Genomic DNA, 14,015 nt, shown 5'->3' with positions numbered 1-14,015 from the left:
ATCATTTATGCATTTGTTCTCATCTTCTGCTACGTGAAAACGTTTTTTGGTAAATATTTTGTTTTTATAATAGAAGTGGTATTAATTATCAACATACCACTTGACTACAGCAATGTACAATGTATATGTAGTTTGTACTATGTTGCGTAACCATGGCTAACAAATTTTGGGTCACAAACGACGCTTACGGACCCATCAACCATATTGTTTAGTCTTACGTCCTGCATAGATTTCACCTCTTTTTGAAAATCTCGGGGCCCCATTCAGGCTCGGGCCTGGACCAACAGCTGTCCCCCCCCCACCCGGTGCAGTGTGCACACCCCTGCCTTCCTTCACTATACACAACAGACAACCATATCATTGTACAAGCCATAAAATTTTCTTATGTCTTGTAGGGAGCTAAGATTTTTTTGCCACATGGGGATCACGTCGACACTTAAAACCAATAGCATACCGTAAGCTTTCGGTCCAAGTAGGAGGGGCAGCAGAACTGATTATCTAAGAGGATTTTTGTTCATTATGTTACATTGTTAATGTTTAGACAAGTGCATGCTTTTGTTAGTGATTTAGAAATTTTAAAGTTTTTGTTCTGGGTTCTATCAGCAAGGGGTCAGTCATCATAATGGGAGATTTTAATTTTCCAGGAATTGATTGGAATAATTTTTACCATAGTAATAGCAGAGAAGAGGATTTTTTGAAAGTAATTGGTGACTGTTTCTTAGATCAAATTGTAACTCAGGGTACTCAACAGGACGCGATTTTAGATCTAGTTTTCTGCGACATGGAAGGCTCTGTTCAGGGGTTATGTGTAGGGGAACACATTGGAGATAGTGACCACAACAGTATTAGGTTTGGGATTAAATTTGATATGCACAAAGTAGAGAATTTTAGGTTTGTGCCCAATTTCAGAAATACTGACTTTGTGGCACTTCGGCAGAGTTTGAAAGCAGTTTTTTCTTCTGGATTGGACAATAGCGATGTGAATCTTCAGTGGGCAGAGTTTAAGGAAAATCTAGCGAATACGGTTAGGGATCATGTTCCTTTTAGGAGAAAGGGTGTCAACACTAAAATTTGGCCAATGTGGTTCTCCAGGGAAACTAAAGACGCTCTAAATTACAAGCAAGCTGCTTTTCATAGGTTTAGAGAAACAGGTCACAGTGCAGATAGGCTCCAATATTGTAAGGCAAGGCGTAAATTTAAGTATTTGGTACGGATTCAGAAAAGAGAGTTGGAGCAAAGACTGGCAGATAACATAAACAGGAATCCCGAGAGGTTTTTTGCATACGCTAATTCGGGGAAAGTTCGAAATAGTCATATTGGGCCACTGGTTGATGAGCACAGAATTTTAATTCAGGACGATAGTGATATTGCTAATGTTCTTAATAACTTTTTTTCGAGTGTTTTTAACAATAACTGTAACTTAACAGTTGACACCAACAAGGCACAAGCTATAGTACAGCTTGAGGACTTTGTATTTTCCAGGGATGACGTTTTACTTCATTTGAAAAAAATTAAAGAGACTAAGGCTCCGGGGCCAGATAATATTTATCCGAAAATTTTAGTTGAATGTGCAGAGGAATTAGCAGATGTAATCGCAAACATTTTCAATGCTTCTTATAATTCGGGGACAGTGCCAGAGGACTGGAAGCTGGCTAACATTACACCGCTCTTCAAGAAAGGGTCTAAAGGGAGTGCGGGAAATTATAGACCTGTGAGTCTAACTTCGGTGATTTGCAAAATTTTTGAAACATTGATGAAAATTAAGATAGTAAATTTTCTAGAGACTAATAATCTATTGACTAGTTTTCAGTACGGTTTTAGGAAAGGTAAATCTTGTGCAACTAATTTATTACATTTCTATGACAAAGTTACCATGGCTTTGGACAATAAGAAGCCTGTAGATGTTGTTTACATTGATTTTCAAAAAGCTTTCGATAAGGTACCGCATGTTGCTCTACTTAGCAAATTAGCTGATATAGGAATAGGAGGGAAAACTTTCATTTGGGTAAAAAATTGGCTGACCGGAAGGAAACAAAGAGTAGTTGCAAGGGGAAATTATTCTAATTGGAGTGAGGTCTTAAGCGGGGTTCCTCAAGGATCAGTGTTAGGGCCTGTTTTGTTCATTGTCTTTATGAACGATATTCACAAAAATATTTCTGGGAACATGAATTGTTTTGCTGATGATGTCAAAGTCATGGGGACTGTAGAAAATGAAGAACAAGCAAATCAGCTGCAAGAGGATCTAGATCATATTACGGAGTGGGCTGATAAATGGGGTATGGCTGTTAATGTTGGGAAATGTCAAGTGCTACATTTAGGGCATGGAAATAAGTGTACAAGTTATTATTTGCAAGGTTCAGTCATTAGTCAGGCAGACAAAATTACTGATCTGGGGGTCCTAATAAGTCAGGACTTAAAGTTTAGCCAACAGTGCAGCATTGCTAGCAACAAAGCCAATAAGATGCTTGGGTTTATCAATAGATCTATTTCAAATAAATCTAAAGAAGTTCTTCTGCCCTTATATAGAAGTTTGGTAAGACCCCACTTGGAGTATGCTGTTCAGTTTTGGTCTTCTTATCTTAAGAAAGACATTAATGTATTGGAAAGGGTTCAAAGGCGGGCTACAAGGCTAATAAGTGGACTTTCCCACTTAGATTATGATTCCAGGCTTAGAAGGCTAAAAATGTACAGTCTTGAGCAAAGAAGAGACCGAGGGGACATGATTCAGCTGTTTAAATTTATTAAAACGAAAGATGTTACGGGGCTAAAGTTTAGCACTGAAAACAGGACAAGGGGTCATTGTTTTAAGCTATTTAAATCTCAGGCTAACATGGATATTAGGAAAAATTATTGTTTTAGCAGGGTAGTGAAACCTTGGAACAGCTTACCAGAAGAGGTGGTAATGAGCAAAGGGGTAGACAGTTTTAAGAGTGCCATTGATATTCCCTGGGGATTATAAATTGACTAGGAACCAGTCTAGCTGGGCCCAGAGCCTGTTGCTGGTCGTCACTTTTGTATTTGTATTTGTATTTAAGAATTAGAGTGAAATATGGGTGGCGAAAATTAAAGTTAATTAACATGCAGTGCGTTCGTAGTTTTATTATTTTGGGCTTTGTATCTGCCCTTCTCCCTGAAATGTCTTTGCTTTCCTGCAAAGCCTGGTATTGGGAAACCGTCCACTTTTGATAAGATACTCAAGTGGTTAACTGAATGAATGAGAAAATGTGTTGTAGTATTAGTATGAATTTCAGTCAAAGATAATCAAGCTTGTTTTGTCTATATTTTTTTACTTAAATTTTTTTAAATATGTTTAGTTGTTTTGATTTTTTATTCCATAAATGCAGTGATCTTTTTTTTAAATAAATTTTTCTTTTCTTTAATTTTCTTCTGTATTAAACTTTAAATATTTTTTGTAGTTTAAATTTTAACTGTTTTAATAATGCTGTAAAATTGTTTTTCAGAGACCCTATTAGAGAAATGCTGTTTACATTTAGAAATAGGTGCCGCAAAATTGATGATGTTAAATTGTTTACCAGTGACATTGTGGTCATAGTAACTGATCATCTTCAACGTATTAAATACTCTGTTATAAAGTAACTATTTTCTTTATATTGATTTATTTTTATTTCCAATTTTTGATTTTGTTGATTTATTCAATTGTTTCAACTTAAAAATTAAGAAAAAATTTTTTTTTTTTTGCACACATGAGTGCCCCAAGCTAAAATTTTTGCATGGGAAAAAATTCTTAATTTGCGAAATGAAATTCCAATTTTACTGGGTAATAAAATGCGATCTTACACACATCCCTCACATATATAACATCTGATGAAAAGAGACATTAGGCATCATGAAAAAAATTGAAAAATGAAAAAAAGGATCTCAATGTTGTTATATTGTCTCCAAATTTACAGAATCATCAGCAAAATTTGCAAAATAAGGAAATTTTTTGGCAGATCACTTGTGACCTCCCACGACTCTCCCTTAGGTTGGTCATGAGAGGTTTTCATATATCTTTTTATAATTTTTACATTCTTTTTATGCATCTGAAACATTCATATTTATATTGTGATTTATAATGCAAAAATTAAGAGTTTAAAAATATAATACATTAGGGGAAGGTCAGGTAGTATCGGACACCTAAGCCATTTCAATCATAACACTTAATGAAATGGCTTAGGTGTCCGATCTGTAAAGAATAAGTTTTTACATTAAATTATGCTGTACTAAGTTACCTAAAATAAATTGTAAACTTTGGCTAAAAAAACATCAAGTCGTATTTTTTAAACAAATTTTTATCAGACTCTATTTTTGGCCAATTTTAAATTTTGGAGGGTTGTATCGGACAAAATATTAAAATGTTGAAATAAAAACAAATAGTTCAAAAATAACATTTTAATGTGCAAAAAAATGAAACGAACAAAGTAGTTTGTTACTTAGAATAGTATACAAGTCTAAAAATGAAAATAAGCAGTAATTTTTTATAAAAGCCGGCTGCTCTTTGTAAGCTTGTAGATTCAGCTGTTCTTAAACTCAAATCTTCATGTCTTTTCATAAATTCATATTAAAAGTCTTTACCTTCTTTCTTGGTTTCTCTATTAAAACTGTGCTTGATATTTAGTTGCTCTGCATATTTGTAAACCAAAGCTAAAAACTCGTTCTTACTCAAAGGCATAAGTTGACTATCTAAACTTTTAATATGATCATAAAGTATTTTTTCTTGATCATCTGTGAATGCTCTTGGGAAAACTTAGTGAGTTCCTAAGATAGGCTTCATGACCATTTCTTTGGTTTCCCGTAAAGCTTTGATCCTATCACCAAAAGTACTTTTTGGGACAAAATATCTTTCACTAGCTTCTCTAATTGTCATTTTATTAAGTCCAACTTTTTCAATGGCTTCTTTCATATTTGTTTCATCCCATTTATGTTTTTATTTTTCCATTTTAACCTGTTGGACAAAGAAAAACACCGTCAGTATTTTATTTTGGTGCCAGTAACTTTGTCCGATACAACCCGAAACTGGTTTGTTCGATGCAACCCGACTGTAAAGCTAGTTGTTTAACCACCATTAGGTTATTACTTAAGCTAGACACTTTTATAGCCCATAATACTTAGATTAATATACTATCAGTCTAAAGGTATAACAATGAAACAATATAACTTACTCTATGTGTAAATATATGCTCCAGAAGATAAGTTCGAGCACTGCAATTCTCTCAACAAACAAACAACTAGCTTTACACACCAGAAAGAATGGTTGATTTGAACCAATATGATGTCTGTGGCTTTCATCCCCAATACGGCACACTGTGTTGACCCAGTACGTGCTGCCCCTGGCAGCGGAATTAAGAAGCAGCCCTTGTCCGATACTACCTGCTGTCCAATACTAAACGACTTTCCCCTACTGCCTACTCTTCCTTTTTTTTTCACTAATCTTCTAATTTTCTGGCTAGATAGGAAAAATCTTCCATTTTCTAGTGCTCATTAGACTTTTTCTCTCCCTCCCTATCACACTCTAAAAATGATGCAAAAAATTATATTTAAGAACTTAGAATACAACATTGAATTTGTAATTAGCAGCAGTTGTAATATGTGTATGTAACACAGTAACGTGCTTAAAGCATATTTTTAGTTTTTTTAACCGGAAAAAATATTAAAACTGCCGATACTTTCATTTTAGTTTTATTTATTGCATAAGAAACAATCTTTGGGTTTCCCCTGAAAAAACTGACTGACTTCAGAGCTTTGAATCTCCTTAACTATTGTGTAATACTTTTCTTCAAGAAAACAAAAAGTAACATTTAACAAATTTGTCTTGCTTCCAATTAGATAAACAATGTCTTACCTACTTTTTTTTGCAGCTTCAACATGAAACAAAAGTGAATAACGAAGTGAAGTGTATGATATTTATTTTTCTTGCTCTTAAACTCTTGTAAACTTTTTATAATCTTTTCCGAATACCTTTTTTTTTTTGACATTTTTTTATTTTTAAAATAAGTTTGTAAATACAGGATTCATATTAACAAGTTTGCAGTATCTGACAGGGCTAGCTGCCATGAAAGCCCTAACAATACTTCCTTAGACCAGAAGGATAAACAATTAATCTCCTCATTGTAGTAAGTTGAGGAAGACATCGTGCTGAAAGTTTTATAGTTTTATTGTGGGAAAAGATTATTTAAAAGTATATGAGTTGCTTTGTAATGTTACTTTCAAGTGCCTTTGTTCGCAGAATATTCCTCCAAGTGGGGTGACTAAATAAGATATAGCTCAGGGGTTCCCAAACTTTTCAGATTTGTGGCACCCTTTGAAGAATTAAAATTTTACCACTGCACCCTGGTTTCTCTATTGTACACATTTATATGGATACAATGGACATTTCGTGGCACCCCTCACTTTTACCTATGGCTCCCCAAGGTGCTGCAGCACCCAGTTTGAGAACCCCTGAAATGATATTTATTAAAATTCGCCTTTTTCTGCGCCCCCTGCCGCCCTTTCCCTCTTGGCACATTTATCCCATGCAGGCTCGGATCTATAAACTTTGGGTCCCTCAACCGCCTACTAGATTGCTCACCCCCCCCCCCCCCCGCCAAATAATGAATTTTTAAAAGAGTGGTTGTCATTTGTTTTTGACTGCTTTGATATTTCTACCTATACTTTGTATTGAATTCATTTGTTTTTAAATATTTTTATTAATTTATTAATTATTATTTTAAGGTTTGTAACTTATTTGTAACTTACTTGTTTATGCAATTCTAGATAGTTTCAGGTGGGTTTTTTTAATCCTTATTTTTTAAAACTCAGTTCATTTATAAGATATGTCAGCAAGGAAACAAGTCTCCAATAACTTTATGTTGTTCTGTTACAATGCATGAACTTCAATCTTTTGATTCAGTTAAATTTTTGTTTTCACCTTTCAAATTTTTAAAACTGGAAAAACTTTGGGGATTCTTAATACTTTCTGTGCCTAAAACACTTTTTTCTATTAAAAAAAAATTGTCTGAAATTCATATTTAGTGGCTCCTATTTTGTTATTCTATTAATTAAGATTCACTGTTGTTCTTATGTAATATGCGTTGAGTTTCTATTTTTCCTCAAATGTTTACTAAAACATTATAAAAATATTTTTGACTTTTAAAATTTGTATATTGCTTATTTTAATTGATTCCCCTCCCCCTTAAGTCATGGGTCCCTCAGTGCCCCCCCCCCCTCCTTCGGGGTCTGCATGTATGTAGATCCGGACCTGATCCCATGGCTTTATTTACGCTAAACCCATGCTAACTTTCATTCTGTATTTAGTTATTTCTCTTTTCTTTGGTAGGCTTCACATAATTTTCTTTTTATTCCCCTAGTTTTGTTGGAAAAAATATGCTTGCTTAGTTTAGTGCTCCTTAAATCTGGTACCCGGAGCATGAAACTCCATTTGCCCTCTCTAGTTACATTGTAGTATTTCTGCAGTCTAGAAATCATGTTGCAAATTCCATCTTCAGTACTGAATTGTATGTTTCAGAAATATTTTTTGATTGCAAATTGTTTGAATGTGAATAAATTCTTGACTTGCAATATCTTTTTCAAACATGTCCAGCTTAAGACTGAAAGAAAATACACCTTGTATGAGACCACATATAAATTTAGACATAATTAAGTTATTTGAGGTTAAGTATTGTGCATGTTTAAAGGTTTTGTTCGCTAGTAATTCAAAATTTTATATGGAGGAAGTTCTTTTATTAGCCCAAAAAAAAAAAAAAAAAATCCATCATTTGAAACTTTACAAGGCTTTCCCATCAAAGGCATTGATATCTGCAGATAAATATTTTTTGAATAATTTACTTAAATAATTAATACATTCATGAAACTTTTTAAAAGTTTGGATCTGGACTGGAGTCCACCATTTGCTGACCTTTGTTTTGTTATTTTAATGAATTCAATTTTGTACTATCCAAGTTTGTTACTCAAAAATATTTGCAAATTTTTTCAAAACTGTCTTTGCTAATTTTGTCGGATCATTACTTTTCACAGCCCAGCTGAGAAAATACAACCTTACAAAGTGTACCAGTTCTTATCAGATAAAGAATCTGAACTAGAGCATTTGAGACTTCTTTGTGAGTTTCTACTAGTTACTTTATTAGAGCCAGAACATAGCCACAATAATGCTTTGCGATGTCTTCTTCGTGAGATTTTCGCTGTTGCAGGTATTGTATTTTGTGCATCAAATAGATCTTGTTAAATTAATGTAGATAGAGTATAGTACAACTGCATAAAAACTCGTATGATGCCCAATCACGACAATTTTAGATACAGTGTAGACTAGAAATTATGCAAATGACGTGTGTATGTTTTTTGTTCACATGTTTATGAAAGCTTAAATGTGCAAAATAATCTTCACTCACACGTTAGTAAATAAAAGATGAGCAATTTTAAGTATAGACAAGGCTGTCTGGTGTTTCCACCATGGAAAACATGCCGGACAAAATATCATTTTGTCCCCTTTTCTCCGTAAATTAACAGTTCCAAACTGAAAATGCAGAACTTAGAATAACTAATAGTTGCAATGATTCTTCCCTTTTAAGGAACATTTTGAAAGGGGGGGGGTAAGCACTGTAATTTAGTTAAATTAAAGGTATAAACAATGACTAAAACTAACTTTGAATCATCCATTACAATATATAATTTCTAAAATGTTTAACTACTATGGAAGTAAGTAACCTGAATTAAAAGGGTCATTGGCAGTTTGAATTCAAGACTAGTCTTTACACTTTTTTTAACATTACTAATAATACTTGCAGTCGGGAGAATATTGGAAAGGGTTCAAAGAAGGGATACTAGACTAGTAAGGGGACTTTCAGATTTAGATTATGATACCAGACTTCATGATTCAGTTGTTTAAATTTATCAAAATGAAAGATGTTAATGGGTTGAATTTTTGCACGGAAAGCAAGACAAGGGGTCATTGCTTTAAGCTATTCAAATCCCAGGCTAACCTGGAAATCAGGAAAAGTTACTACTTTAGTAGCGTTGTGGGCACTTGGAACAGCTTACTGGAAGAGGCTGTAATAAGCAAAGGGTTGGATAGCTTTAAGAGGGCCATTGATCTTCACTGTGGACTAATAAACTGACTGCGTCCAGAACCTATTGCTGGTGAATACATTTGTATTTGTAAACTTGATTATGTTGTCAAAACATCCAAGGTAAAATTTTCTTCCTGTATTATGTTTATGTTCCTAAAAATCATTTTCGATTAACTCTCTTAATTGCTCTCATTTCTTTCAGTGTTTGATCGTGTTATAGATTGGCTGTGTGATCCAGATTGGATCAATACAAAACTTATTAACTATTTAAAGCATCAGCAACAGCAAGCTGAAAAGCACAGTCGAACTTATGCATATGCTGAGACATATGAAGACTTTATTAAATTGATTCAAGAGTGCACTACTGTTGAAGATCTTCAGCGAATGAGGTGATGAAAATATATCATCTTTGTGTAGTTTTGTGCACTATTAGCTGCTAGAAATTTCAAAAGTTATTTGGGCCATTCCATGAAAAAGTCGCAGTTTGTGGGAACATAACTACTCATATTTTTTGGTAAAAATCAGTTTTAAAAGGTAATGAACAAAATTATCTTGCTTACGAAATCACAACTGACTTCATGATTTCATTCTTAAGAAATAAAAATTTTTTTATTGCCCTTTTCAAAATTACTATTCCACATGAAATAAATGAGCTGTCTGGTGCAGACAAAATATCCGTTTTCTCGTGGAATGGTCCATTTGCTATTCTTATAACTCTCAAAGGGTGGGTAAAGAGCTGGAGCCAGTTTTGCCTGTTCTTTGGAGGTTAGCTTTTGCTTAAATGCACACTTTAATTTTAGCCCCTGCTGTTTCTTCTTTGTAAGGGTTAGTACTGTGATTTCAAAGCGTTGTTTCTGACTCTTGTAATAAGCAATCAGTGAAAAACTTTTGGCCCAAAAAAATTGCAAAATTATCATAAGATTGTTTTGCTTGAAAAAGGCGAATATGTAACTGCTCCAAGTAAACATTTTTATCTTTTCTATTTTCTTTAGACCCAAGAAAAAACTATTGCTGAAAAATACTATTGTTTTACTGTACATTGTCGTTGTGTGACTCTAACAGCACAAAAGTAATTGGGAAAATATGTATTTTATTTTGACTGCGGAAATGATGTAACATTTTTTGGGCTTGAAAACAGAAAACAAAAAAATAAGGTCTGTTTGTAAACTTTTTAGTTTAATTTCAAGTTGCTTAACACATAAAAAACTTCAATGTTAAAAATTCAGAGTGGAAGAAAACAACTTAACGTTTTACACCACAAGAAAAACCAGCTTTCTTGAAGTTAAAAGCTGCTGTTTTTGTTTGAGAATAGCCTTTTAAAAAATATATAACCAATGCTGCCATTTACATGAAGATAACACAATCGGAATGTTTTCAATGGAGTTCACTAGTTTTAAATGATTATTGAACAAAAGAATATTTTAAATTTTTTATATCAATATAACCAATTGCTTACATCTATAATTATTATTAGAAGAAAGGTTCAGTTGCTATTATCAGAAGAAAGGTTTGAAATTTTAATTTACTTACATTCCAAAATAGATTTGCATTGTTTGAGAATGGTTTCTCCTGAATCTCAGAAATACTCTACACATAAAGCAGTTAACTTTATGTTTGCTATATGTCCCCCCCCCCAACCAAATCAGTTTTCAATTATTTAATTTTTCAGCTGTAGAATGCATTTAAGGAAATTTCTATACTATTAAAATTCAAGCGCCAATATTTATATGCAATGCAGAAGTGCAAAGTTTGACTGACAGTGTGTAAAATTATAGAATTGGAAGTAGGAAAATCAGAAAATGAGAAACAGCACAAAAATTTACAGATGTCATTGTCAACAATTTGTGCTCAAGGTTAGTGAGTTGAGCTTACTCATGAAGAATATGTCTTTGTAATTTTATATAGCTAATAGCTGTCTACGGAAACTAGCCGATTTGCCTTTTATCACAATTCCCTTGTTATGTCATACATTGTTTTATGCTAAGATTTGATTTTATTAGTTGATTTCTTGTCAGTTCATAAAACCCTTTCACATCATATATTTTGATAAACATTATGGTTCTTTATGTTTTCTTGTTAAAATTGGCATCTGTGATACATATCCTTACTAAAAAAATTATTGTTATGTATTTTTAGCATTCTAAAGTTCTTGGTTTTTTTTTTTTTAAATAGAAAAACCACTATATATTACAAACAAAATTGTTACTATAGTCCTGTGTATTCCAATTAGGGCCGTGGTGGCCTGATGGGTAAGGCATTGGACTTGTGACCAGAGGGTCCTGGGTTTGATAATAGCTGGTCGAAGATACACTGTCTTCAATAATGGCGACTGGGGAACGTTAAATATGCTCGTGGTCACAAAGTTCTCCAAGTGAAACAATACCTCTGGGGGTGCTGGACCAGGGATTGCTTGGCTTCTGGTCTGGATCAAAAAATCAGAACTGTCCTCAGGGTCCCACAAGGACAAATTTGGAACCTCTTCCTTTCCTTTTCAGGCATTCTACAATTGCGTTTTTGAGCTGTGATTTCTTAAGAATTCTGGAGAAAGTTTCGTAACTCCCTCCCCCTAACATCATCAAAAACCGTCTAAAATTATACTTTTTGAGACTTCAGTTTCGAGAAATTACCAGAGGACTAAAACCCATTACTCCCCAAAGGCTATATGAGGTGTCTGCAGTCACGTCTTTTAAGACTTAAAATTTGTGAAATGTCCAGGGAAAGATCTCTAAACGCCTCCTCCTAACATTGCAAAAGATCTTCTAAAATTGTCTTTTTGAAACTTCAATTTCGGAAAGTTTCCGGGAGGGAGATTTGAACCCCATTCTTTCCTTAACGTTATAAAAGAGGGCCTACCTACACTTGCATTTTAGAGCTTCTAATTGGTAAAAATTGTCTTTGCAAGGTCCCTCAAGGGAGGGGCGATCGCCCCTCCCTTGTATCTGTCCTTGGGGTCCCATCCAACTGGTTTAACCACAAACAGTGATAGGTATGGGGGACCATGGAGTGAAAAGTGAAAAGTGTATATTCCAATAGAAACCATATCTTTTCATCCATAAGCTCATTTATTTGATGGGGGTTCCTTAGAACCCTGAAATACATGCATGCAGTTCTCTGAAAATTAGGGTGATTTAACATTGTAATACAGTGAAATCCTGTCACAACCAACTATGGAACCACAAAACTTTTTCTTTGTAACAGGAATTTCATTATATATATATAACCAAATTCAAGAATTTCACTGTATTTCTTTTTTACATTTAGCTGTATTTTTTTAGTCATAAAATTAAGGATTTTTATAAAACTTCTAGGTATTACATTGTCACGGAAATCATGCAAGCCACAACTATGAGTAATTTAAAAAGATCTAGGGGCATGGATGCTGGTGAGTTAATCACAGCTTTTTTGTCCTTTAATTTTTACTGCCCAAAGTTTTTTTTTTTTTTTTTTAAAAGAATGAATTTTAGACATCAACTATTTTCAGGAGAAGATATGAAAGCTTTTACTCTTAGCTTTAAGTGTGATTTTTCCATTTGTTTGTTAAAAGTTTATTTAATTGGGGGTAATATTGGTTAAATTTTTTTAATGCTTTTAAACATTTTATTTTCATCCTTTGATGTGATGTATTGCTGTAAATTATAACTGATATGGTAACTTATTTCATTTGTTTGATATAATTTATGTAATATTTCTACTAAAGCTTGTATTTTTTTGTTGAAAACTTTTTTATGTTGCCTCTCTGCGTATCAGTAACTTAACTTTTTGTTTCAAAATATCCGACTGGTTTATGCAATGTTGTTATTATTATTATTTTTTAAAACTTTTTCTATCAAATAAAAATACTTATAACTATGTGTAACTTAAACACCAAAAGTGTAAAAAGAGAAAAAGTTTGTTATGTAAAAATTACTTTCTATTGCTAAATTATTGTAGTGAATAATTCATTTATTTAATGAACAACTTTTTAAATTTTTATGTTTTGAATTTATTGTTAGACAAAGAATTCAATCCTCAAAAGACAAATAAAGGAGATTTACTACAAGCCAGGAATTTATCTCGATATTTGAACCAGGTGATATTTTAAATATACTAGTTTGTTTAATTTTAAAAAAAAATGAAATTTGTACAAGTGTAGAACAAATAGTGATGATACAATTTTGCTCTGAATAGTATGCATCTTCAGTAAGTTACTGCCCTATAACCAGGGCTAAGGCAGAAATGCATGAAATACATCGCCAGCTTAGTCAATTCCAGCCGAGGACTGCAGTTTTGTGCTTATTAGCACTCATCAGCTTGGCATAGGAATGACTGAGCTGGAGGTGGAAAACCTCTTAAGGAAGCCTAAAGTCTCAAACAAACTGGTAGCTAATACAGAATTAGCATTAATTCTGTATTAGCTACCAGTTTGTTTGGCACTCTTGGCTTCCTTAAGAGGTTTTCCACCTCTAGCTCAGTCACTTTCCTATGACAGGCTGATGAGTGCTAATAAGCACGAAACTGCAGTCCTCAGCTGGAATTGACTGAACTGGCGGTGTGTTTCTAGCATGTATCTTATTTCCTTTCAGTGTAAATGTTTTATGTTTATTGCAAAATTGCCTTAAATTCCCTTTTTAAACAACTAAATATGGGATTATTTTTTTTCCCCATTTCTAATAAGATTTATTAAAATAAAAACATTAACTGGTCTACAAAAATTTGCTTTTTAAAAAGGAGTTCTTTGATTTTAGTTGAGGTTTGCCAAAAGCCAGTGTGAAAAACGTTTGCGATCTGTGGGTGGTCCAGATTACGTATCCTCCCCTCGTGCTGGTGTTGATACCCTCATTAAAGATAGTAGCTACATACCTGGGCAGAAAGTTTTGTCCATGTCTGTCATCATGCAATCAAGTCTATGTCGACGTCATTTTTCTAAATTTTTGCAGAAAGAAGAAGTCCATTCTCTTTTAGGGTAAAATTTTC

The 14,015-nt window shown here is 33.5% G+C and overlaps 1 protein-coding gene across 1 annotated transcript in view; it reads left to right on the top strand.

Moving 5' to 3' along the window:
• The window catches only part of LOC129229549 (sorting nexin-25-like), a 37,244-nt gene that overhangs the window by 3,159 nt on the left and 20,070 nt on the right, over positions 1 to 14,015 (top strand). Inside the window, exons 4-9 of the mRNA XM_054863872.1 lie at positions 3,462 to 3,593; positions 8,014 to 8,186; positions 9,265 to 9,451; positions 12,371 to 12,444; positions 13,055 to 13,131; positions 13,787 to 14,004. Coding sequence (XP_054719847.1) covers positions 3,462 to 3,593; positions 8,014 to 8,186; positions 9,265 to 9,451; positions 12,371 to 12,444; positions 13,055 to 13,131; positions 13,787 to 14,004 — 861 coding nt within the window. The remainder of the gene's footprint in view (positions 1 to 3,461; positions 3,594 to 8,013; positions 8,187 to 9,264; positions 9,452 to 12,370; positions 12,445 to 13,054; positions 13,132 to 13,786; positions 14,005 to 14,015) is intronic.

Source organism: Uloborus diversus, chromosome 9 (assembly GCF_026930045.1).
Source record: "Uloborus diversus isolate 005 chromosome 9, Udiv.v.3.1, whole genome shotgun sequence".
NCBI lineage: Eukaryota > Metazoa > Arthropoda > Arachnida > Araneae > Uloboridae > Uloborus > Uloborus diversus.
The sequence above is the reverse complement of the archived record's forward strand: the minus strand, read 5'-3'. Positions and strand labels throughout refer to the sequence as shown.